The sequence below is a fragment of the Lissotriton helveticus genome, chromosome 3_1 (genome assembly GCF_964261635.1).
Source record: "Lissotriton helveticus chromosome 3_1, aLisHel1.1, whole genome shotgun sequence".
In the NCBI taxonomy this organism is placed as follows: Eukaryota; Metazoa; Chordata; class Amphibia; order Caudata; family Salamandridae; genus Lissotriton; species Lissotriton helveticus.
Genome location: NC_136061.1, coordinates 346228871 through 346255230, shown reverse-complemented (window position 1 = coordinate 346255230; position 26360 = coordinate 346228871). Strand labels below are relative to the sequence as shown.

Below are 26360 nucleotides of genomic sequence, written 5' to 3'. Positions count from 1 at the left end.
GAGTAAGTAAGAGGGATTACCAGGCAATTGGGGAAACACAGCCCTGTCTAACCATCAATTCCACTAGCATGCAAGAGACTCTCTTATATAGCAGAAAACACGCCCACAAGCATGCAAGAAAATGTATTAAATAGGAGTGAACACATTGGATTTATATGGGAAGCGGTCATTAGATCACAGGGGTCCATGAAAATGTTATTCTGAATTTAGCTGCATCACTTATTTGGTCCCTCATAGCTTGCCAGAGAGGGTGCTTCCTTGTGGATAAAGGAATGAACGCTTCGGTGATCCTCGACCAGGCATGAACGTAACTCGGCCTAGTAGCACCTCAGAGCTGGTGTTTTTGTGGCACGGAATTCTTTGGTGGGTGGAAGCAAAACGCCACAGAATGGTGCAGCTGAGACAGGAGTTGTGGACGCTTGTCGACGTCTTTACACCTACAGTCCTGTCATGAGGGGCGTGGTTTCAGCCCAGCCGTTGCTGGTATGCATTGAGATGCCTCTTGTGTGAGCTGTGTCTGATAAGGTTAGTGGCAGCATAGGTTCTGGCCGATAAGAAGGTGTCACCTCTGTCATATTAGCAAGAGCTTCAACCAGGCCGCAAAGTCCCATCCTAAAAATAGAAACCAGGCTCCGGCACTAGCTGACGCCTGCTGTTGCTTCACGGGTCAAGTTCTGCCCCCCCCCCCCCCCTCCAAAACCCACTCAGGATTTTTTGCAAACTCTGCCTTTGTTTTTACCCCCAAAGTTAGTTGCTGGATTCTCTTTGTAAAGAGGCTCTTTCATATTTGTGTGCACGTGCTCCAGACTGTCGGTATTGAAGCTCTCTAACCATTAAGCACATAAGAAACCGCACTTCACATTTTTTTAAAAACATTAGCCAAACCAGCGTTGCATGCTGGGAAAACACATTATCAGCAATTCTCGGTGTGAAGCGGGCAGGTGGAGCTACATTCAGAAGAATGTCTGTGAAAGGGCGCTTCACAGTATTTTACGTATTTAATGGTCTGGAGCTGACATGATGGCTTGACACCCCTTGAGCATTTCCAAACCCACATTCAAGGACTACCTCCGCCAGGGGTAGGAAGCGCTGTATATATGCAACTGCACCATCTTTTGCCTGCGCCCTGATTCTGGGAGAAATGAGTAAAAGGGGCTCAAGCGAGGCTGTGCTGACCTCTACTACACTCGACTTTGAATGCTCTTGTCAGTCATTGAGGTTGCATGGTGTGAGTTTTTGAATATAGGAATTATTGGAATGTCTGTATTTTCATTTTCCTACTAAAAATAACATACTGCTGTTTATTTAAATCTTTGCCTGCGAATAGTTTTAAGCAGTATAGTAGTTATTTTATATATTGTTATGCGTTGCTTCCCTTCGTGATTTCTTTTTAGTTCAGTTTCTTCGTACCGGAGTCCCTCGGTCATAAAGCTTTCCCTGCATGTTATTGTGGTCTGAAATCAGCCGCTGCCCAGTAGACTTGTCAGAGACGGGCGAGCAGCTTTTTGTTGGTCTTTGTCGCTTGCCTGGAATGGTGGAACAGGTGGATTTTCCTCTAATTGAATTGATCCCTTGCTACCAGTGGCGGCAGCGCAGTTTGTCCCATCGCCCATCATGCGTCTAAGTAGGGCCAGGCTAGAGGTGCGAGCAGCAGTATCTCCGTGTCCACTCCCAGCCCGGGCACATGCCGCACAGTAGGACTAGGAGCAGTAATGCACCAAGCCATCGCGGCTGCCAAAGCCGCGGCATTATTTCATAAGCCAGCGCCCCTCCCCCCCACTCACACACACTCAGCCTGCTCCGCAGGAGTTGGAATTTTTCCCCTGAGATGACTCCATGCCGGTAATTGACCGAGCAGCGCGAGCCCAGCTCCCTCCCAGGCTCTGCGCGTGCCCCTGCCTCTCACACACTTCCACGGATCGTAGCAAATAAACAGACAGGGCAGCTCCCGGTCTTCTCCCTGCATGGCATCGCGTGCCCAGTGATGGCTTGCTGCGTCCACTTCCTGGATTTGTGTGGTTCCGGAGAACCCCGGGAGAACATGCCTGCCCACCCGGCCTCCCTATAGCAAATAACTTGGTTGCACGTGAGGGACCTGGAAGTCCCAATGGAGAATTCTGGAAGCCGCTGGGCCTGCGTGGGGACCATGCTGTGGGGACTTTAGTGCCCCTGTGATTGATGGAGCTACTGCAGAACCAAGGTGAGTCTCTATAACACGGGTAGGTTTCATCTCATCCCTTCCTGTGCAGGTCACTGATTGACAAGCCTGGCACTGTATCAGGAGCCATTAAATGTTGGGGGTGGAGGTGGGGGGGGACATGTGGAGCATACATGATCCAACAACATCTCTCTTCACCTTGATCTGTGAGTGCTGGTAGATGAGAGATCGTGTCCTGGTTTGTCCATGCAGCCTGTATCCTGGAGTGCAGAACTCGTTTGCTTCTGTACACATGGGTTGCATTTGGTATCGGGGGTCAAGGGATTCCTTTCATCAAAACGTAGTCCTTCTTCAAACCCTATTGGCCAAGTGATGTGGAAATTGAATTGCTATGTGATTCCAGCTTTCTGCAAGTTCTCAAAATGCACCAACACCCTGGATTCAGTAGAGTGAAACTATGTATAAAAAAAAGAAAAAAAGGATAGAAATTATGAAACCAAGACTGCCACGGATGTTGTGACTTTCTCGTGGGATAGTTACAATAAAGGCAATGTCCCCTGGAAATGATTTAGGTTAGACCCTTATGCTCAATGGAAGGAGTGATGTTAATCTAAAAATCTCCAAACTAAATACAATTCACCAGATAAAAATAAAGTGTCCAGGATAAACCGAAGTTTCCATTAAGGCTAAATGTTGTAAATTAGTGCTGAAATCCTGATGTACCCAGGTTGATGTGATACCAAACTCTCCTACAAGAGATGTAACATTTTTGATTATTTCACTCTTATATAAGCAAAACCCATACTGTTTTGAGCTAAAAATTAGGGAGTGTCTAAACTCTCCGCATCTAACCTCTGTCAATTTGTGAGTTGTTCGATGACCGTAAATAAGCCAACCATGCTTGGTGTGTCTGCAGTGATTCTCGGGACTGGGTACCCCAAAACTTTGTGATGAGAAGACCGGTTTGTTTCATTGTTGCCAAAAATGAATCAAGTCACTTAAATATAGGATTTGAACAAAAAACAGTCAAATGCAGGGTAGACACCCTTGCAAGTTGGTATGTTGCACACTGTAGGGTCAGAATAGTTTTTATGATTTGAAGTGCATCTTTTCTACTTCTCTCATTTCCTAAAAGAGCCTTATTGGTCAGATTGTGATGAGTGACAACGAATCCTGATGCCATCTGTGACATCAATTGCCACTGTTCATAAATCGAGTGCCTTGAGTGTAGCAGAACCTGTGGTGCACTTCCCAGTAGTTCGCTCTTAGTATTCGAACTCCAGTGCAGCTATTGATAGAAATGGAAACAAAAACCGGGCAGGAATAAATAATGAAGCCGACTCCCAGGTCCACTTGAATGCAGACCATTTCTGCGAATGGAGACAACCATCAGCCACCAACTCCATTTGGAGAGGGTAAAACCCTACTGGAAACACAAACTATGTGGTCAATTACACACGCAACTTTCATTTAGCACAAGGTTACCTGTACAAGTGTTTAAACTTCTGCCTATGGTGAGTAGAGACAGAACCTTTTATATTGCTGCTGGTGGGTTGTGGTGGAGGGTTTGTGGGAGGGACACCCTCTTTGTACTGTTGCTTCTTCACAGAGGAATAGCTGGAACTTTGTATCATTTTCACCATTTCAATTCTTTTTAAGTTGGCAGTTGTGTTTACGTACACCATTCTTGTTAGTGTTTTAAGTGCCTTCAGTACTCCATCCATCTAGCAGCCCACGTGATCAGGAAAGGGCCAAGATGACTAGCACAATTTGGCCAATTTGTCAGTTTGCAGAAGGGCACAGATTTGTAGCAATTTAAATTTGTTGGTATTAGGTTGCTGTTTGGTGCTCTGTCAAAGTGTCCTAGTAGACAATTGTCTTTTGTCTCTTTAGTAATATATCCAAGTGGATTCTCATTCCGCTGATGTCTCTTTTTCAGAAATTAACCATAGTCCTTAGATGTAGTTAAAGAACTTTGAGAAGGTAGGCAGCACCAATATTGCAGAGAGGATCACACCAGTAGAAACCCAGAGTGAAGGGCATGCAACCTGAAGTACACGCAGGGCACTGCTTAAAACAGAGTTTGAGAACTCTATGGAAATGTAGACTAAATTCACCTATGACCCTTACTGGTTTGTTCTTTAAGTAGAGACCAAGGATGTAAGGGCACAACACCTGAACCCCTTGCACACCCTCAGGAGATATGTCTACAGTTCGATGCCAAGAATTGAAGAGCCATACCATCTCGACTTTCTTTTGAATTATATAGGAAATTCTGCCAAATAGTAGCTAAAAATTAGATGCATGGAGAATGAATATTCCTCATGGGTGACCCCTCCATGGCTCTCAATCTAAGTGGATCTCTGATCAGGATTTCAATGTGAACAGTAGTGTCCACCTGAATCAATGATAAAAGTAATGTAGTAATACCACATGCAGTATTATTGCACCAGGTTTTCCAGGGGCACATTTCACCTGGAGAAGCCTGGCAACATTCGTCCCTGGAATGGGAATTAACTATGTAAATTGCAGTAACACTGACTTCCCTAGGAATTTTCCATTCTGTTGTAGTGGGAAATACCCAGTGGTGGTGTAATTTCACATCCTGACACACATGGTACATGTAATTCTGAGTGTTAAATGCTAGATATATAATTAATTGTCCCAGTACCAGAATGACCCTGTAAGAGAAAGGCCAAGGATTAAAGCAGCAAAATTGCACTCTGCCCGCTAGAGTTGTTTCCTACCAAGAGATACCAAGATGTGAATGGGCAGAGATATTGACTTACACTCATGTCCTGAACTTTCACTCTGGAGAGGAAAAACATGTTTTAACTCAACGTGGAGACTGACGTCTTTTGTATTGTAATATCTTTCAGAAAGCACTGGGAGTTGTGTTATACTGAAAACAACCTACATTTAAGCAGTTAATGTAATTGGGTAAAACATAGTATTGCATTTGATTGAATGTATAAAAAAGTCACACCGAGTAGGTATTGAGAAGTAGTAATTACACATAGGATACATGTGGATTTCCTCAATGCCCTTGAAGTGCTAGCACCACCAAATAGTTTTAAGACCTTTGGGAGGCAGAAGAAAATAAAAACCTGATGGGTACGATTTGTGAAAATGCATTAATTTGCAAACTATTAATTGTCATGGGTTATGAACTCCGCCATATAAATTATGACATTACCCCTGCTTGCATCAAGAAATAGCTGTAATCATCTGCAAATGTAACCCCAAATGTGTCTCAAGGTGAACGTCACACAAACACAATTTTTCCCCATTGCACCATGAAATCGATGATGAAAAGAAAAGCCTACGCGAGCCATAGAACTTTTTCGACAGCCTTGAATTCTTTTATGTAGTTATGAACTTATCTGTAAATGATGGAGCCACAGGCACATAGTAGATTCTAAAGGGAGGCACTGATTTTCCCCAAATGTACTTTATTAATTGCGCCTTCTTGAGTTGTCACATTGATTGAGAGAGCAATAAATCTGCCTCCAGATAAGCTATTAAACACAATTCTTGCTTTGTCCAAACATAAGCCACTAACTTCTCCTTGTATGAACCATTAAATATATTATATATATGACTCGCTCATAGCCACATCACAAACTTGAATGAATTACATTTTAAATTGTTAAATGTTATAAAGTAAGGACGCTCTGTCCCAAATTTGCAATTCACAAACAATTCAAACCTAGAAGGCAATAAGAGGAACTTGGATTTCCTGAAATGGTCGTCATTACTCAGGGGTGGGAATGATGCGCTGCAGCAGTGGTGGAAAAGCCTCTACGTCCTCACTGCAGTCGGTGCGATTGAACAGATGAATTCCGCGCATCGATCGGACTTCATTTGCTGGAGTGGCTTTAGTGCACACTACGCACACTCCTGCTCTTATCTGGACATCAATTATGTAAATGTAGGGAAAGCCACGACAGGAGGCTGAAGGTGAAGAGACGGGAGGGTGGAGGTGCACCTTGGCAAATGCAAGGCAGCCTCAGGAAGTGCAGCACATGCGCAAAGGAGGGACATCCAGCTGTATGTGAAGTTTCATACTATATATTTTTTGAGTGGATAGAATGACGGATCTCCTTTAGACTAAGTTTGAGCTGTGGATTTGTTTTGCTGGAGATGGCAGGCAGTACACCAGGAGGGCCAGCCCTCGCCTTGAACATTGTGCACCTTTTTGGAGGCAACATCGCAGGCTGGCAAAATGGTTTAGAGTTGGGGAAAAGAATGCTCAAAGCATCTATATGTTAAAGGAGATGTGGGATAAAGGGGGGTTATGGGAGGTACTAAAATAAGTACTAAATCCCTAAATTTGGGGAGTGCATGAAGAGATAGCTGCTGCCCTGAATTCTGAGCAGCAAAGAGGGGTCTAGGGCGGGTGTTTAAGCAGAGCCCTAACACTCTGCCTTTAATTGCAAAGTTATGAGATTTTTTCCTTGGTGGTTTGCTTTGCAGGGTCTAGAACTGAGGGAAACAGAGTGAGATTGATGAGTGAAGGCCACTAACTTTCGAATTAGATGCCCTGGGCACTTATTGAATACATGAACTGTCGTTCACGTGAACTGTTGTCTTTCTTAGAACTGGAGCCATGAAAAGGGTGTAATATCGCGAATGTACTATCTCTCCTGTACGGAGGAGCTGGGGAAATACTAAGTCAACATGTTGCATACAAAAGAAGTATATGATCTGGAGCATGGAGTGATGTATACACTGTCCAGTTGGGGTGTTCATTCCTGCCCATATCTGATGTGTACACCCTCATCTATGGGCCTGTCGTGGTTCATTGAATAGATGAGTAACGAGTGCCCTGAGATGAGTGATTTACTCGCAGCCTTGAAGACTGGTGTAAAAGTGCACTGCCGGACTGGACTGTCTCTGTGCTAGCTCTGGGTCGCAGGTCTTTATTTTGGGCAGCAAGGTATGTAGCAGGCATATCAGTGGGCTCTGAAAGTGTTTTAGGACCAAAAGGGGGTTTAGGTTTAGACATATATACAAGTTCTTAATCCATTGCCCACTGCTTCCCTGTGCTATTGGGGTGGTGTGGGCACAGAAAGGGGGTGGGAGTAGGGGAAGGTTGCTTTTCACTCAAGTCAGTAACATTACCGAATGTTCTATGGGATTTATCCTTTTCTGAGTCTAGCTCTCTAGTTATTCTTCGCTCTTAACTTTTTGGTCCTCAACCCCTTTGCGGAATATAAACTCTTTAATTTGAAATATACTTGTCTGTGACACCTAGTTTATCATTAGTACCTGTCAGGGGGTTCCTCATGGGAGCTGTAGTGAATGAAACATCCTTTAGTAGAGTGAATGGTTGCTCTGCCTTTGTTCTGTGCATAAGAACTTGGAGCATTTTCATCACCTGAGATATTAACTTTTTTGGGGAACTGTCAGACGTTTGTGTATGTTGGTGTTACTGTTACTGGGAACGTGTCGCAAGTCCTGCATTCATATGCTGATGTCTTTCTGCTTCTCTGACCTCTTTCCATGTGAACACACTGTCCGCACTGACTTCATGTTTGTGCTTTTCCTGTGAACATTATCCAGTTGCTTTGAGAGCAGGGTCCTGTGAACGTTCTTCGGTGCACTGTTTTTGACTGTGCCGAGGCTTTCTGAAGTTACATGCCTCTTTCCACCATTTTCTTGCGCCTGCATTGTGCAATGCTTTAATGAAGAACCCAATCAAAACCACTTTGATTTCTTGATCCAGCCTGGTGGCACTTCCTTCTCTGAATTCTATGTCAATTGCTACGCTAGGAGCCGTTACCAGGAGTATTGATTGTGAAAGACCAAAGCTCCAAGAAGCCCGAGCAGAGCAGTACTGAGGTGCACAGGACGGAGAAAACAAATGTGTGCATTACATAGTTTTATTATTTCTTCATAAAATCTGGGTTAAGAGGTCAAGCCCCAAAACAGAAACTGTGTGCAATAGACATGCACTTTATGGTAGAAGAATGCCTCTCTCTGACAAGGGTGGGCAGGGATGTATGTGCTTAGAGGCTGGTGAAGCTCCGTATTCTCTCAATTTCCATGCTTCTGTGCCTGATTGATGGGAGGTTTTGAATGCTTCTGCGCAGTCGTTAGTTGTTCTGCTCTATTTGTACTTACAGCTGCTTGTTTTTGCTTCTTTAGATCCCAATTTTAACAGCTCGTTTTACATTGAATTATCGGTAAGGCACAATTTTCCAATGAATGCCATAGGATAAGGATTATTTTCAGATCACTGCAACGGATTCCTGGTAATTAATAACTAAATACTAGGACACATTCAGGTTAAGACCCTCAGTATGAAGGTCTTTTGACTTTTAAGAGAGCTGCGAGCCCGGAGCACACATTGACTAGCTTGTGTAATTTTTTACAAAACAACAATTGATTTAGGTGTTCGCTTTAGCAAAGTTCATTCTTTTTTGGGACAAATTAAATACCTGTGTATAAATGAATGATGCAGCATTCCAGCGTATCTTACTTGTTTTACTCATTACCCTGCCTCGAGTCTACGAATGACAGCGATCGAAAGCTAACCCCACTTATGTCATTGCAAAAGATTGAACAAGCCTGTTTCTGTTTTTATGATCAGCCTATTGCTGAATAAAAATCATATGGTAGAAGTGCTGAGCTGATACTGTCTCTGTTGCGTAATCTGGAGTAACTCAAAACATGCAGGAGATGCAGCAGCGGCTTATGGTAAAATTTCTACCAGGATGTTGATGCTTCTAAACTGTTTTATTGCATTAAAACCCTATTTCTTATCATATTCACCTATGTCTTTGTGTCAGTTGCAGCCGCGGTCCGTGCAGGTAACATCGGTGGGGCGGTGGGGCCGTGTAAGGGGGGATTTCGAGGGACGATGCTGAGGGAAATTTAATTATTTATTTAATTTCTCCTATGCATCATCCATTGAAATCCCCCCTTACACAGCCCCCCGCTGTTACCTGCACGGACTGCGGCTGGTCAGTTGGTAATGAATTTTGCTGTAAGAGCATATGCACGAGGGTGAAAGTGAACTCTCTGGCCTGTGTAGCTTACATAAGCTCAGTTTATGGTGCCATGGCGCTATGAAAAAGAAAGGGTTCCCATCCCATATGTTCTGCCATAACACAAGACCTGCACAGGCAGCTGTGAGCTGGAGCAAAACTAAGAGCAACACAAGTCATCTAAATTCCGTAGGAATCCTTTGCTCCTTGTCTCATGGCACCTACATCAACATCAGTCAGATAGGCACAGAGAATGAGTGAATGTTCTGCGCTACAGTCTTACAGTAACACTAGTTATATAGACATATAGGGTAACAGTGCACTTCATGCCCTGAGGAATTAATTTTAGGTCAACTGATACTGATTTGAGGGGTAAGTTAGAGCTCTTAACCCCACAAGTTGGTGAAGTACAAACCCTGTGCCTTCTAATCATGAGAATTGTTGGGAGCTGCCTTCCCTCCAGTACTTACTATATCACTAGACCTCGGGGGCTGGGGTGTAGAGGGGAACTCTTGTCCCACACAGCTTACGCTAACCTAAGTCTTAGTTGAAAAAACTGTCAGTAAATTCCTTGCCCTTCTGTACTTTCATTAGTTTAAGTTAAATGGGCCAGCAAGAGAACCTTCACGTGAAGAGCTTCACAGCACGAGGACCTCCAGAAACAAGGGTGAGCTAGATTTCCTTCACGTGCCGCGCTACACACCAAAAGTACCTCCAGGAACACAATTCAACATAAACATGTGATGAAAGGAGATTCTTGTCCCACCATACTTACAGATATGCAGATCATTAATCCAAATGCACGGGTACACCCTACCTCTCAGAGACTACCCTAAGGCAGAAGACTGACCGGTATGGAGATACAGAGGGAACCATCACCTTTTTGTGTTGACAGTAGTAACACAGGTGAACACAGCAAACATAAGGAGCTGATGAACAGAGCGCAGAAACTTTTCAGACACTCACCCCCAGTCCCAGATCTGGGTTGAATCCATCATCATTCTTTGTCTCACTTTGCCACCTCAGTTCAGACCCAGCCGTATGCAATTCAGTCTTGACCATGTGCCTCATGGGAACAGTCCAGCCTGAACTGCCTTGCACGGTCTTCTTGAACCGGAAACAAGCCACTCACCCTCAGTCCCAGATCTGGGTTGAATCCATCATCATTCTTTGTCTCACTTTGCCACCTCAGTTCAGACCCAGCCGTATGCAAATCAGTCTTGACCATGTGCCTCATGGGAACAGTCCAGCCTGAACTGCCTTGCACGGTCTTCCTGAACCGGAAACAAGCCACTCACCCCCAGTCACAAATCTGGGTTGAATCCATCATCATTCTTTAGCTCACTTTGCCACCTCAGTTCAGACCCAGCCATATACAAATCGGTCTTGACCCTGTGCCTCATGGTAACAGTCCTACCCGAACTGCCAAGCAATGTCTTCCCTGAACAGGTACCAAGCATCCTGGGACCAGTTTCTGGGTAACATCCTTCATCAGCCAGGCTAGCTTGAATCCAGTGGCAAAGTGAGCAAGGGACCCACACCTGGGCATACCCTGCCAACTTAGGGTGAACAAAGCAAACACAAGGAGATGATGAACGGAGAGCTGAAACTTTTCAGAAACTCACCCCCAGTCACAGATCTGGGTTGAATCCATCATCATTCTGTAGCTTACTTTGCCACCTCAGTTCAGACCCAGCCATATGCAAATCAGTCTTGACCCTGTGCCTCATGGGAACAGTTCAGCCCGAACTGCCAAGCAAGGTCTTCCCTGAACCGTAAACAAGAACCCAGGGACCGGTTTCTGGGTAACACCCTTCATCCGCCAGGCTAGCTTGAATCCAGTGGCAAAATGAGCTCTCCATGCCACTGGAGTCAAGCTATCCTGGCTGATGAGAGCTGAAAGCCCAAAACCGGTACTAGGATGCTTGTTTCCAGCCCAGGGAGGACCTGGCCTGGCAGTTCGGGCTGGACTGTTCCCATTGCACGCAGGGTCAAGACTGATTTGCATATGGCTGGGTCCAAATTGGAATGGCACGGTGAGCAAAAAAAGATGGATTTAGGCCCAGATCTCTGTACTGGGGTGAATGTATGACATTGTTCTGCATTCTGTCCATCAATTGTTCTTTTTGCGGTAAAACAGGTGAACCAGGAGCAGCAGACAAGAGGATGTTACTTGCCCTTGCATTCTAGATTACATTCAGGAATGGCACTTCATCTACTGCAGGCAAGGGAGCTCCTTTCAGGGGCATATGAGGTGCCAGGACCCAGCCATGCACTGTTGGCCAAGTCTAGTCACAACCTCCGGCAGTGTGGTGCTGATTTGAAAATTTTCACCAGGGCTGATTTTGTTACCCTCCGGCCCTACTTTTACACTTGCAAGGCACTTAGGTTGTACGGATCTTCTCCAAGCCTATTATAACATTAACAAAGTCATGCGGTGGAGAAGTGTACCAAGTCCTGTCCCTCATCCCTAAGCATCATATAAATGTGTGACAGGGAAGTTATAAGAGCAGAGGGCGGAATCTGCCTTTCATGAAGGCACCATTTGGTAGGGCAGTGATACAGTGGTGGAGGCAGGTAATTGGTCTAGGCCACCGTGTACCAGTGTGTACAATAATTCTTCCAGTAGGAAGAGACTTGCTTTTAGTTATAATGAACTGAGGTGTCATCAGGGGCCAGCTAAATTCAGAGCTGTGTGCCGAAGTTGGTCTTTACTGGCTGGTGGAGTCATGGAAACACACTACTGCCAAGAGCACACCGGGGGCTTTCCTCGGGCTATGGTAGTTGGTTCTTACAGGCAGTTCTGTAAAATGGCAGCTAACGGGTAGTATCCACAGAGTATGAAGACCCATTTCACAAAGCCTCTACTTTTGTGAGATGGGTTGAGGAACAGTCACATCAGCAATATGCTATTTAGTGCTTAATTTATGACTGTGGCGGCAGGCAAGGTCCACAGGCATTTATTTTTGGTGATCGGTGCATATTTTTGCTCCACAGACTTTGAGCCAGAGCAAGAGAGAGAAAAACACAAAGGAGGGAACGAAGAAGGAAGGGGAAGATAGAAAAACAGCATAATGGGGAGAGATGGATGAAAAAGAACCTGCAAGAGTACGATAAAGTGATGGGGAATGTCTCATGGTGGATTAAAGAGGCAAGACTTTAAATCAGGTCTACACAGCCTTAGTATCTGGCACCCTGACCTTCGATAGCGCTGGACACGGGCATCTGAGGAAAACTTTGGGCCCTGGCAATTATTCTTTTACAAATTACGTGCAGGAGATATAGAAAAGTCTTAATGGAAGAAAATTGTTATGACTTCTTCCTGCTAAATGCACATGTTAAAATCCACCTTCCCATAGCATACTCTAGAAGATTTGTTCTTGCACATCTCACAATTTGTTTTATTTTGTCCTCATTGTGAAATAAGCAGGTAAGAAGATTGTGGGTCCCCTCCTTCGAAAACTTTACCAACCAGGTTTTTTCCCCCAACTCTCAAATTACAGTAGGGGTGAAACCATCTTCTCATGAGGGCTCATCCTTCTAATTCCAAGTCCAGTGTGAAGTTTTGTTTGTGGAACATCCACAGCAGAGCCCCTGGATTATGCCTTATTGCTCTGGTACATAATCATTGGACTTCCCACCCTCCGCAAACCCCCATATTAAATATATAATTTCTTAATTCTATTCCAGTTCTGAATGCCCCAAAAGCCAGTTCTCGTACTATGCCCTTTACTACGGTCCAGCCTATTGACCATCTGCACTGATAATAACCATTCATACAACGTTGGGGGGCTACCATGTATCCCATTTTATACATATCTTTCACCTAGCAAGTAAAATGAATACAAATAGTATGCTTTTATGTCTATTGTTTAAGTGTGGTAACCTGGCATTTTAGGGTGTAGGTGCTTTAATATGGGACAATTTGGTTTGTTATAATGTGGTATTGGTCTTCTCCGATATTGCTAAATACATGTGGACCCTCAATTTCTAGCATTTTCAACCTCGTAGATGCATTTAATTGGTATCTGTCCATGTGTTCCTCAAACAAGAACCACAAACTACACCACTAGGTCACACCTGCATTTGATGGTCTTTCATTTGCTCGAATTTGAGCTGGCCATTGAACTTTAAAAGACTTAAGCACCGGTCTTATGGGTCTGCTTTTAAAGTCCTACACCCTCAGACTTTGATCTGATTCTAGCCTGACTGTCTTAATGATCCCTTTTTGTAAACCATCTTCAATCTAACCTTTACTTACTCGTTGTCTTAAATGTCAATGTCCTCTCACCAACTGGAAACCCGTTTGGTAATCCCTGGAACTAATAGAGTAATTGTTGATTTTATGTACAGCTCATAACACGGGCTTTCTGCCTGCTTCTCGGGCCTTCAATTTTGTCAGATAAAACTACTTAAGGTGTATGTGATTTTCCCAGATTCATACAATACTTTCAAAGAATGGTTAGAACTCTGCTCACTCACTTAGATCCAGAGCTGGTAGTTTAACATCGAAATCACATATACTTCTTTATCTAAATCACATGTCGATTTGTGGAATAAGATTCAAAAGTTTTGTGTAGGGTTTCAACTGTCGTCACAATAGTTTTGTGTGAATATTAATTTCTGTTTTGTTTGAGGCTTTAAGTGGGGTTCTTCCTTGACTGCAGAATTGCATGTCAAGCGAGAAATTGATAAATGTATAAAGATTAGAAAAAATTTATTCCAGGAAACTAAATCCTACTGAAAGATTTCATGTTGGAATCTTTTTTCCAATTTAGTGCTTAATGTGAAATATTTTAACCTAGTCATAAGTACTCCCAGCGCGATGCTTTGTATTATGCAGAAGATCACTTAAAGCGTGGTTGTTTTGACATTAGGGCCCGATTCACAAAGATATTTGCTATCCAATGTTGAACAGTTTTGAACATTAGTGCACCAATGGCTTGTTTTATACTTGCAAATCCACATTTTGTATTCACATAGATTTAAATGTACACTTCTTAATGTATTTACTTAAGCTTAAAGTGACACCACTATAGTGCCATATTACTTGCGAGCAAGTCTGCTCACAACTGTGAAAAGCGGACGTTCGAGGACAAGTTTATGGGTATTCATAACCTTTTGCAGGCATATTCGCTCCTGGATATGGGCAGACTTTTTACTTCTGCATAGAGCAGCAGTTAGTCTCTATCAAGGGTGGGATCAAGAGGAAAATACCTCCTAAGAAGGGGTTTCTTAAAGGATGGTACTTGGATAAAAATCAAAGAAGAGGCGTTTTAAAGAGCATATGCACTTTATAAGAATTTGTGGTGGCACAAGCATAGAGCTGCTACATTTTGGCATGTGCGATTGGCAATCTGGACTGTCGCAGCATCCCGGAAGTACTCCTGGAATTTGTAGAGAATTCATTTAAAAGTTGCAAATTTGATCCAAACATAAAAGTAAACTTTGGAGTCTAAATATACTTTTTTCCCTTTTCAATAGAATTGGACCGTAGAGAAATATGGGTTCAATGTACAAAGGCATGTTGCAGTCGCAAACCCTGTGACTTGTCAAAATGCAGTGCCTGCATTTGCAAAAAAAATTACAATATATCAAACCCCTTTTCAAGTTGGAAAAGACTATCAGACTCGCAAAAGGCCTTTGTTTTGTACTCTTTCCAAATCACCAAAAAGAGGGTGCGCATAAGTCTTGTTTGTTAGTTGCAAGTGATGCATCACTGATTTTATGACCCTAGTTGCGGTCATATACAAGTTGTCTTTTACCAGTCCCTGCTTGGGGTACTATCTAAATTGCAAACAGGAAAGCTATCCCTGTAAGAATGCTTCCCTTTGGGAATTGTGACTGCCAGCATGGAGGAAAATTGGTTTAAAGGCCACAGCATAGTCCACACCAAAGTCATTCTTGTGATTTTATTTATTTATTTTCTTTTAAACGACACCTATCCCTTTAAGAGACATGGGCTTCTTTTAAAAAAAATAATTAATTATCTGTCAGGAATACAAATGCAGGACTGGAGGTCAGTAAGCACACCTTGTGGGCAAGCTCTACTTTTACCTGCCGTCCCGGAGACCGCCACATCTGGCTCCTGCTTCCTTCCCTCCCGCCGCCGCAACCCACAGCCATCAGCGGCCGCAGCGCGGAGGGGAGAATACTTCCGGACTACAAAGCCCAGACGCCCTAGCGGCAGCGGAAGCCGCAACACGCACTCTTCGCGCCAGGAGGCGCACAAAAAGGGACGCAACCTCTGTGGAGCGGGGGCCCGTAAGCACACCTTGTGGGCAAGCTCTACTTTTACCTGCCGTCCCGGAGACCGCCACATCTGGCTCCTGCTTCCTTCCCTCCCGCTGCCGCAACCCACAGCCATCAGCGGCCGCAGCGCGGAGGGGAGAATACTTCCGGACTACAAAGCCCAGACGCCCTAGCGGCAGCGGAAGCCGCAACACGCACTCTTCGCGCCAGGAGGCGCACAAAAAGGGACGCAACCTCTGTGGAGCGGGGGCCCGTAAGCACACCTTGTGGGCAAGCTCTACTTTTACCTGCCATCCCGGAGACCGCCACATCTGGCTCCTGCTTCCTTCCCTCCCGCCGCCGCAACCCACAGCCATCAGCGGCCGCAGCGCGGAGGGGAGAATACTTCCGGACTACAAAGCCCAGACGCCCTAGCGGCAGCGGAAGCCGCAACACGCACTCTTCGCGCCAGGAGGCGCACAAAAAGGGACGCAACCCCCGCGTCGCGGGACCGCGCGCGGGCAATCGCCGGGCTAAGCCCGGGCAAAGGGCGGGCCCTCTGTGGCCCTCCGTGGTCTGAAGGGGCCGGGACGGGCCCACTCCCTTGTCTGTACTGTGAGAAGAGGTAGAGTGACTCCATTTACCAATTGACTATCTTTGTGGTTTGATTCATCCTACTTTAATAATGTCACGCAAGGGAGACACAAACATTGCTTCAGAGAGGGGTCCGTGCCAAGGGCTACAAGAGCATCACTTGAATAGCACCAGCACACTGCCTACTGTTCATGAGAAAGAATACAACTCTCCTTGCCACTCTCTACCCAGTATGCAATCTCCTTTACAAACTCCAGCCAGAGCACAAAATCTGTCTTTGTGGGATGAATTAAACACCTTCTGCAACACCAAGTACGCCGTAGTGAAATCACGTTCTCCTGTTAAAGGCACCAGCTCTTCATGTACTAACGGTAGCTTACGGGATCCTTCCTTTTCACCAATGAAAGATAATATCCAAAATATAGCCCTTCCCCGGCCTTTACCCACTAAAAGGAAGCACTACGAGGACAATCCCGAAGGGAATCATTCCAAATTACAAAAACTATCTGTAAGTCCTACCTTACCTACTTTACCTGTCAACAGCCTGCCTACTACCATGGAGTCCACGGATAAATCCGACAATACATTACCCTACCCCCAGTTGTCTCTATTGACCCAGATTGAGCATCTTGTCAAAACCATCATTTCTCCACTAGTTGATAAAATCAATTCTATAGGGGAAAGGCTCTCAGGTCTAGAGAACACAATTGCGACTATTCTGACACCTATCAATAATATGGTAACACCTAACCATTCCCAGCCACTTACAACCTTGGTAACAACTAAGCCAACTCCTAAATGTACAAACGCCCAACCTACATCACAACCACCCAAAAGCCCAGCCCCAATTGCACCCAAAGCCCCTTTTAAACCTCCACCATCAAGGTTCACAGGGGTTAGAACAGAATTAAACATACCACCACGTATACACCTTCCTCCAGAAGCCGTGCCATATGTGTCCGTTCTTTCAGGAGTACCAGCACTTGCTTTCGGGAAAGCCGAAAGACAGCAGGACCTATTAAATAAGGTCATATTCTGGCTGGGGAATAATAGACCCCTGCCATCGGACCAAGATGGCGGAATCCTGAGCGTTAGAAGGGTGAGCTGGCTGGGCTTGTTACCTAAAAACATTCCCGGGGACTTGGTACTGGTTAAATTTAGGAATAGGAACATCGTCCCGTACCTAAGATCTTGCCCGCCCCAAGAAGGAGATGGCTCTATATGCATTTGGGACTTACTTGACTTTTATCCTTGTACGCCAAACATTCCCCTGCTTAGACCAACAATAGAGCATCACCATCTGCTGGGAAGGGGTGTTCGTGTATCCAGTGGCATTAGTTTCTCCGCTCAGAATAGATTCAAACCATTATACAATTGTCGCAACTTTTGATTGCTTTTTGTATTACCATAGTCGATAATGATAACCTGTATGATTAACATGTCTTACTATCGAATTTTGAGGTTGGGCATATGTCCTTTTAACTTGTAGCCATATTGTTACTATATGTATGAATTTATTTTTAAGATTGTTTTATATGTACGCTTTTAGGATTTTAAAACAAAATCGAATAAAGCTTTATCGACTCGACTGGAGGTCAGCTGTCCGATGCAGGCCTCTACTTCTGCTTTTGATAGAAGAGGTGCAGAATGCTACCTGTGTAATGAATATTCTTTGGGTAAAGGATTTGTCACCTCCTGTGAATTCACATTTTACGATACGACAGATATTAGTTGCACCACAAAATGAAGCCTGGTCAGAATCCAGGTGTTGTTCAACAAACACTAATGCTTTTCAGCTTGGCCTTTCGTACATCGGACACTTTTTTTGACAAAACAAATTATTAGGGTTACAAGACTTTACGGAATTCCCCAGATAATTAAAAGTGACAAATGTCCTGGTTTTTGGGAGAAGAGCGGGTAGCGAGCACATTAGACGTAATTTTTTTTACTTTCGCTTTAAAGACACTCTTTCTCAGTGGCGGCTGGCATATACCGATGGTGAAGAGTGCGGGGGACACAGCAAAAAAGAATAAAATAATGTACTTTCCTTTCTTTGCAGTGCAACGTCCTCCTCCCTCTGGCGTCTTCTGGAATCCCCGAAAGCAGGAATCTGCACTACCCAATCTTGGCTCTGCATTCACGAAAGTAGCGCCAGCATTAGATAGAGCGACCTCTCTCAGTGCTCCTAAGAGCACTGTAGGCCTTTACTTTCTCTAACCCAGTTGTCTAAGACAGCTAGATTAGAGGATTTTAAAATGCGCATGACTGGCTGGCCAGTCCAAGACGGCTGGCCAAGGAGACATGCACATTTTAAAGCGCATAACACTCTACTGCTGCCATTCGGCAGCGATGGCCCCGCCCCGTCCTGACACTTAGTTCAGGACGGGTTGCTCAAAAATAAAACGGTAATAACTTTATTCTTGTTTTATTTTTCATCTCTGGGGCTTGTGGGGCGATGCTCCTCTGCTCAAGTGGAGGAGCCCCTGCTCCTGCTGTGTACAGTATCATTGGAGCAACACAGCAGGATGTAAAGAAGGGCACGTCAGAATCTGAGAAGACCCTCAGTTGACCCTCAGTTGACACCCAAGCTTGTGAGCTGTTATCACAACATCTGGGAATGACGGAGAGAGATTTTAAATTAAAACACTGCATTATTTTCTTTTAGATTATGGGATGTAGGCTCAACTTTAAGGCTAGCTCATGTTTAAAAAGAGGCCCTGAATGTTTTATTTTTGGTTGCATAGTACAGCAATGCAAATATACATATATATTTTATGGATCCTTGTGCACCTCTCCATGTTATGTGTTGTAGACACATCTGTACTCTTATCAAGTCTTGGTTTTAGAATCTACTTTTGGCACTTTCAGCTCTGTTTTTACCTTTTAGGTGCAAGACTACAAGTACAAGAGTGCCAAAAGGCTCAGTGTTCTACTAATAAGGCAACTTGTGACCTCTGAAATATCTTTTGTTAGCTACCTAAAGTTTAACAAAATGGTGCATGCTCTAAAACGTTGATTTTGTTTGCCTTGCTAACATATAATCTATCTCAAACGTTGTGAAATATACCCGTGTAGTTCTTCTTAGGCAGTAAGTGAATTCATTATAGTTGGCGTGGCCTGGCGTCCTGGATTTGCTGGGGTTGGCCTTTTTTCTTGTAAAGTTTCTCTTTAAGTTTCATCACATGTCCTGGTTTTTGGAGAGGGTATATGATACAAAGGGAGGCAAATTTGCATGTATTTTGGTAATTATTAGTCCTTATTAGAAAGCAATTTCGTTATCACAGATAATGCTGCATTTAAAAGTTACGTTTAATTCCCTGTAAAACGTATAGTCTGCCTTCCCTATCTTGGCTTGGTTGACAATTATTTTTCTGTCCCCTTGAGTCGGTGCAAAATTAACTTTTAATAATGTATCTATTTTTAAATCAGGAGGACTGGTTCCTTTTCCCTCGCTTATTTTTCTTAAGGCATAATTATCGTGTGGGTGTTGCAGTTTGAGACCAGGCTGCTGCTCCGTCAGAATGTTTTAAGGCAAGGCTCCCCCATCCACTGTAAGAAGGACTCTGAACACAAGTTAAGTTCCGCGTCGATGACGTCACTGCCCGGGGGCTGAGCTCAGGAAGTGACGTCACACGCGAGCAGCCGAAGCTGCCATGCATTGACCACGTGAGGGGAGGGAGAGAAGGAGCGAGATATAGAGAGACGCTTGAAAGGAGAAGGAGAGAGCAGTGGAGAGAGAAGCGCGAAGGGAGCGGGAGCGACATGGACCAGAATAGTGCGGGGCCAGTGCCCCCTCAACTTGGCACATCGCTTGCATGGCATATGGTGGGCTGTGGCGACGCTCGCCACCCAAAGCCGTCTCCCGAGCTGCGTTTGTGGGATGCCTGGATTGCTTTTTTTCTCTCATGCTCTGTAGCTCCCAGCAACCTCTAACGAAATGTTCAGTGCGTGGTGAATGCAGCCGGTGATCTGTGGGGAGTCGTGCCGAGAGCTGGGGCTCGACGCCGGGCCCTCTCGGCCTCACACTCATCCCCTTTCTCTCTTCAGCTGTCTCTTTCTCCCCGTGCCTCTCCCTTAACACCTTTCTCCGTACTTCTGCCCCGGCTTCTTTGCTATCCTCTATCTCATTCTCGGATTCTTTTCCCTAGGAGTCTTCTTTTCTCCTTTCTGTCTCCTCAGCCTTCTTTCTTATCCCACTCGACCCCTTTCACCTGCACTCATCTACCCCCGTACTCTCCTAATTTTTCTCTTTTTTTTCTCTACACATTTCTTTCACACTGTCTCCTTATTTTCTTCGCTGGTCTTCAACACTTGTCTGGCCACTCTCTTTCCTCTGCATCTTTCCTCACCCACTTTCCCTTCTTTTCTTGCCCTTCCGCCCCCCACTCCCAGTCTCTCTTCAATCTTTTCCTCTACCTGCGCTTGGCACCTTTGCCCCAGAGAGGCACCATGTCTGCCCGCCAGCGGCGCCCGGCGCCTGCCTCCCGTCCCTCCTTGTCGGCGTTCATCGAAGGCGCTCACGGACCTCTCTTGTTCCTCGTCGCAGATTTCAACTACGGCCCCGAGGGTTACGACGCAGATGGGCCCGAGGAGCAGAAGCTGGCGCAGGAAGGGTCGGAGACCATGCCCTACATCGACGAGTCGCCCACCATGTCGCCGCAGCTCAGCGCCCGCAGCCAGGACAGCGGCGACGGGGCAGTGTCGCCCACCCCATCAGAGGTCCTGCTACCTGGGGTAAGTGTGCATCTTCTTAAAAGCTGGAAGAGTAACCCCACTTCCATAATAGGAAATGCATGTACATGTGTGTTCGTGCCTGTGCTAAATATACATTGTATCTGAGTCATTTGGCTTTTGAAACTATTTACTCAGATGAACCCCTTGGTTTCCAAAAGCACGGAGAATCGAATTCATACATTCTATTTGTGAACATTGCTAGCTCTGCCTAGCAACGGCGGAATGACCCAGAGTGTGCTGTTTTTCCCCTGAGATAAAAAAAGCCTTACTTTTCCCTCCTACAGTTATGCCCCCCCATCGCAAATTAAATAGATTGCCATCCTTCTTGACAATTGCATAGTCGCAACTGTGCCAAAAGCGTTGTTTTATCATCAACTTGCCACTATTTTCCCCACATGGCCTGCAGTCGCTAGGATGGCAAAGAACATTTTTTTGCAGTGATAACAGAATTGGTAGAAAATCATGCACATTTCCGACTTGTTGAGCTTCTTGCATGATGTTAGTAGGTTGTTTTATATGCAGGATTTAAGAGGATGCTGGCGCTATGTGGGTAGGTACTGCTGCTAAAGGCTAGTATGATTTCTGATTAACTGGCAAGAAGTTTGGATTCACCTCATCCCATCACAAATTGGTTTTAATCCTAGGTCTCAGCTGGCCTGATCTCTCTGTAGACATTGACAATGTCCTTGGTAAAAAAAATGTGTGGGTTCTACATAGGAGAGGGTATTTCCGGACCAGTAAAAGTTTTGTAAGGCTGTTTGAATGGGTTTTTTGTCTCAGTAAATTGCATAAATAGGCAGTACTCGCTCATTCAAGCTCTTTTCCACCAGTTGAAAGAGCAGGGCCTTAAGTCAGATGGGGTTCTTGGTCTAGACAATGCATTAGAGTGAGCAGCTGCTGGAAGAGGCTTGACTTGCTGTGCAGTCCAGTCTGTTAGTCAGCAGTGAGAAGAGAGCGTGGCCTGCTAGACTCATGTAGTAGCCCTTTACAAGGACCTTGCTGCATAAGTGGCCCAATTTTGTAACAGGAAATGGCAGTGTGTAGTGCAGATTTTACATTAATTATTGCATTACTGATGATGGGCCTCTCTGTCGGGTCATAAATTACTGGGAGCTGTCATTAAAATGCTAAATATAAGACCATTGCTATGCTCATTTTACTAAATGGATTTGGATGTTAATTAAAAACATCAAAACCACTGCCTTGTTAGTGAACAAACGATAAACTGGTTTAAAATGATTTACTAAATATATTTGTATTGGGATGTAGGCATCCGGCATTGTCCCGTGCTGTTTCCCCCACAAAAATCCTCAGTAATTGCTCCCTGACTATCCTAGTAAGTTCCTTGGTGAAACAAAACACAACTGAGTTGGTTTTTCTGCTCACACATATTTATGGATAATTTAGAAACTTGATTTATGCATAGAATCAATTGTATGATTTCAAGGTGCATTCATTCCATCCGCTTGGTCATTGTTCTTTACGTTCTTGGTAGTGTTGGGCACCAGACGGCGAGGACAGGACCATTTCAAGGTTTTATTGAAAGATGAGGACAAGGCTGGATTTAATGTGAATGGTCAAGAAGACTGTTGCAAACGTTGGAGGAGTTCTGTGGAAATGATTCTCTCCTTCTAATGTATTCTAAGATCAGTAGGTGGCAGGAGATATTCACAGGGATAATTATCAATACATTCATAGACTTTGTTGCAGAGTAAATGTAAATACGTTTTGCCATTGATGCTGTGTACAAAAGGCACAAGTAGCTGGGGCAACTGGAAATATTTCAGGATTGGAACTCAGGGGTGTATCCTTCGATCAGGCATGACATAGCTTTAGGTGTTAGCCAAAGCTGGTGTCATAACCAAAAAGACTGAAAAGAGCAGTAGCACACCGACAACTGTAACGACAGCAGGCCAGCATGGTAAGGCCAAGAGCAGTGACAATAGCTGCCGCCACTACAGGGAAAACCGGAACCATAAGCCATAGCGATGATTACAGCTATCAATTGTCACCACAGCAGGAACTACAGCAAAGAACATATATACAACCTAGTAAAGATCACAGCTTCTATTGGCATAGCCATCACTGTAACAGCAACAAACAACTTCACTCTTTGCAAGTGTAGCAGTGATGCACAGCTGGAATACCAGCAATGACCATAGTCACAACCATAGCTGCTCCCATGAAAGGCATAACTGCAGCAACCACAGCAGTACAACAGTTAACACCACATCTGGCACCACATTATGGAAACAACAGTCACAACATTAGAGATTGCGCTAGAAGAATCACTGGGTCTGAGCACGTACCTGGGTGGACATTACTTCTCTATCCATTAGCCCTTTTAGTAATCTGAAAATAAGCTACGTCCTTCAAGACTGTTGGGTATAACCTGCTGCCATAGAGTACTTGAACGTTGATTTAAAATATCTTTGCCATAACTGTTTACAATGGGTACCACTCTGATTATCCTTTTGCACTGATAAAGCTCATTACTCCCCAGTGTGTAAATATCACTGTAAAATCCGTTCCTAATATTCTTTATTTTGGCATTTACAGAAATGCATTTCTTCTGGCATGTTCAGCAGCACTTTTGTTTTTTATATTGAGTGTGTTAAAAGGGTAAATGAGAGTTGTGGTGTGTGGGGTTCTGCCCCGCATTGACCCTTTACTTTTGATACCATCACTTCCCTATCTTGCCTTCATCACATATCCTGCATACCACCATCTTCAAGCAGTGCTCAGTCTGCCTAAATCAATTTCTTGTCGCAGACTAATTTTGGATCTACTTCATCTGCTTAGGGAATTCATCAGCAGCAACAATTTAGAACTGCAGGCTGTTAACAACTTCGTTTTGGGATTCAGGCAGTTTTATATGATTACAAGTGGCTTATACCTGCAGGCAGATCAGCCCTTTGATATGGATGCAAGGGTTGCAACCCCAGTTCCTCCAACACTTGTTTACTGATCGTGCCCTCAAAGTGTACTCGTTTTTGGCTCTCTGACTTCACACAGATTCGCATGGGAGCAGGTCATAGTGACACTGGCCAAGTCACTTACAAAGGTCGATGAAGTTCCTGACAGTTGCATTCTGGCATGGGTTAAAGCTTAGCTTTCTCCTGTGACATCATATCATGCAATCTTTCCAGTTCCACTCATATTTCACACATGAGGGATTCCTCTAGAGAAAAGATGAGCATTAGCTAATAAAAATCTCAACACTGGCACTAATAACTAGGGCTTTCCTCTTACCAGGTGCATTCTAGTAAATACTACACATGCCAGAAGTTTGAGAAGCAAAGGTATCTCTCTTCCTTCCCAGTGATGAGTTTGTCAGACAATAACTCTGCTTTCAGCAATTTCTCCAGAAACAGTTGTTGATAAAATAAGATATTACCTATCCTTCTTATGATACCAATTTCTCTGGAGAGGGAGTGACCTTTCTAATTAGTTATTGAGTCCCTTGGGAGGTTCTTCAGCACACCTTCGAGGTGATAGCAATCCTCCTATTTAATGTTTTTGCTTTGACTTGGGTTCCTCTTCAAATCCATGGCAGGAATCATTGAAACATATACATTGGCCAACAGCTTCCTCACTGACATACATGCTGTTATTATGGTATGTGATGTTTACAGTTTTTCACCAAACTAATATGGGCAGTCCCCAGTCTTATTGGAGAGATGCTTTCAGATTGTTTTTCCTAAATTGTGCTAAATGTTCTAGAAGGAAAACCTCGTCAACCCTATCCCCTAGAATCTAAAATGGCAAAAATACCCAAGCCCTAAGCTGAGTGATGAAGAGAGTACTTAGCCTGTTTTCTGGTTAAAAATGGTGTTACTAAAGTGTATGTAGCACTTGAACAGCAAGGATTATTTAAGTGTTTGAAAAGCTGTATTTAGTCTTTTTAAATTTGGGCCTTACCCATAGGGTTGACAGAACCTGCAAAGTGCATATTGGACTGGTCTGTTTCCAAGGGGATTGTGTGCTCGGAGCAGCTCACCAGTTTCTGCTTTACTAATTGGCTCACAGGGTAGACCAGGCCCCTGCCCTATCCCAACATCTGCATAGCCCTTATGTTTAAGGTCACATGCCCTTTTAATACATTTTTATTGGCTTTTATACCTATAGTCTGGTTGGTAGGGCTAGGATTTCAATTGGACCTAGGGCTTAGGGTTTGAGTTTTGATTGGCTGATAGGGCTAGAGTTCCAATTGGTTCTTATGGCTAGGGTTTCTATTGGATCTAGGGCTTATTGTTTGAGTCTTGATTGGCTGATAGTGCTAGTGTTCCCACTGGTTCCTAAGGCAAGAGTTTCTATTGGACCTGGGGCTCAGGGTTTGGGTTTTAATTGATTGTTAGTGCTAGGACTTTGATTGGTTAGTAGGGCCAGGGCTCCCATTGGTTCTAGGGTTTAGGGCCAGGGTGCCCATTGGCCAAAGGTGTCACCTGATCACTAGGGATATTTAACCTTCGGGCATCTCAGCTAAGGGCGGATATGACAAAGGCAGCTGCCTGTTTGGGCCTTTTTGGCCTGTACAGGCCTGGTCCGGTCCAGCGCAAGAGATGCTGCCCTTTTTTTCCATTTACCACTGCCACCTTAAGCTATCCACTTCCGCAAACGTGATAACACAGTCTCAGTCGACACACCCTGCTCATTTACAACAAAAAACTCTATTCACATTTCAGTGTCTCAACAACCACTACTAAACCCCACAAACCACATCTATACACTCTTCTATCCCTAATGTCACACCACAGTACCCTCACTCTACACTCTGTCCTATACTACTATCAAATCCACATATCACCAGCACAATACAAACCCAAATTATTCAATCAATCAATCATAGGCATTTATAGAGCGCTCTACTTACCCGGAGGGTCTCAAGGCGCTAGGGGGGGGGGGGGGGGTGCTGCTACTGCCCGAACAGCCAGGTCTTGAGCTTCTTCCTGAAGGCGAGGTGGTCTTGGGTCAGGCGCAGGTGAGTCGGGAGGGAGTTCCAGGTCTTGGCGGCCAGGTAGGAGAAGGACCTTCCTCCTGTTGTCGTTCTTCGGATGCGGGGGACGGCGGCGAGGGCGTGACTGGCTGATCGGAGGTGTCGTTTGGGAGCGTAGAAGTTGATGCGGTTGTTGAGGTAGCTCGGGCCTTGATCGTGAAGAGCTTTGTGTGCGTGGGTAAGGAGACGGAAGGTGATTCTCTTGTTGACCGGGAGCCAGTGCAGGTCTCTTAGGTGTCCGGAGATGTGGCTGTGTCGTGGGATGTCGAGGATGAGTCTGGCTGAGGCGTTCTGGATCCGTTGGAGTCTCTTCTGGAGCTTGGCGGTGGTTCCGGCGTAGAGGGCGTTGCCGTAGTCCAGTCGGCTGGTGACGAGTGCCTGGGTGACAGTCTTCCTGGTCTCGGTGGGGATCCACCGGAAGATCTTCCGTAGCATGCGCAGGGTGTTGAAGCATGACGAGGAGACGGCGTTGACTTGCTTGGTCATGGAGAGGGAGGAGTCCAGGATGAAGCCCAGGTTGCGTGCGTGGTCTGTCGGTTTGGGTGCGGTGCCCAGGGCGGGGGGCCACCAGGAGTCGTCCCAGGCGGAGGGCGAGGATCCCAGGATGAGGACTTCCGTCTTGTCCGAGTTCAGCTTCAGGCGGCTGGTCGACATC

At 45.0% G+C, this 26360-nt stretch overlaps 1 protein-coding gene across 3 annotated transcripts in view; it reads left to right on the top strand.

The window, feature by feature from the left end:
* ABR (ABR activator of RhoGEF and GTPase) overlaps nucleotides 1–26360 on the top strand; it is a 1246002-nt gene that overhangs the window by 447364 nt on the left and 772278 nt on the right. For 2 of the 3 annotated variants that reach the window (XM_078679999.1, XM_078680002.1), the window contains exon 2: nucleotides 20522–20709. In XM_078679999.1, the coding sequence (XP_078536125.1) occupies nucleotides 20522–20709 (188 nt within the window). Of the gene's footprint in view, nucleotides 1–2045; nucleotides 2201–20521; nucleotides 20710–26360 lie in introns of those variants that run through there. The other variant, XM_078680000.1, reaches the window with a different exon arrangement.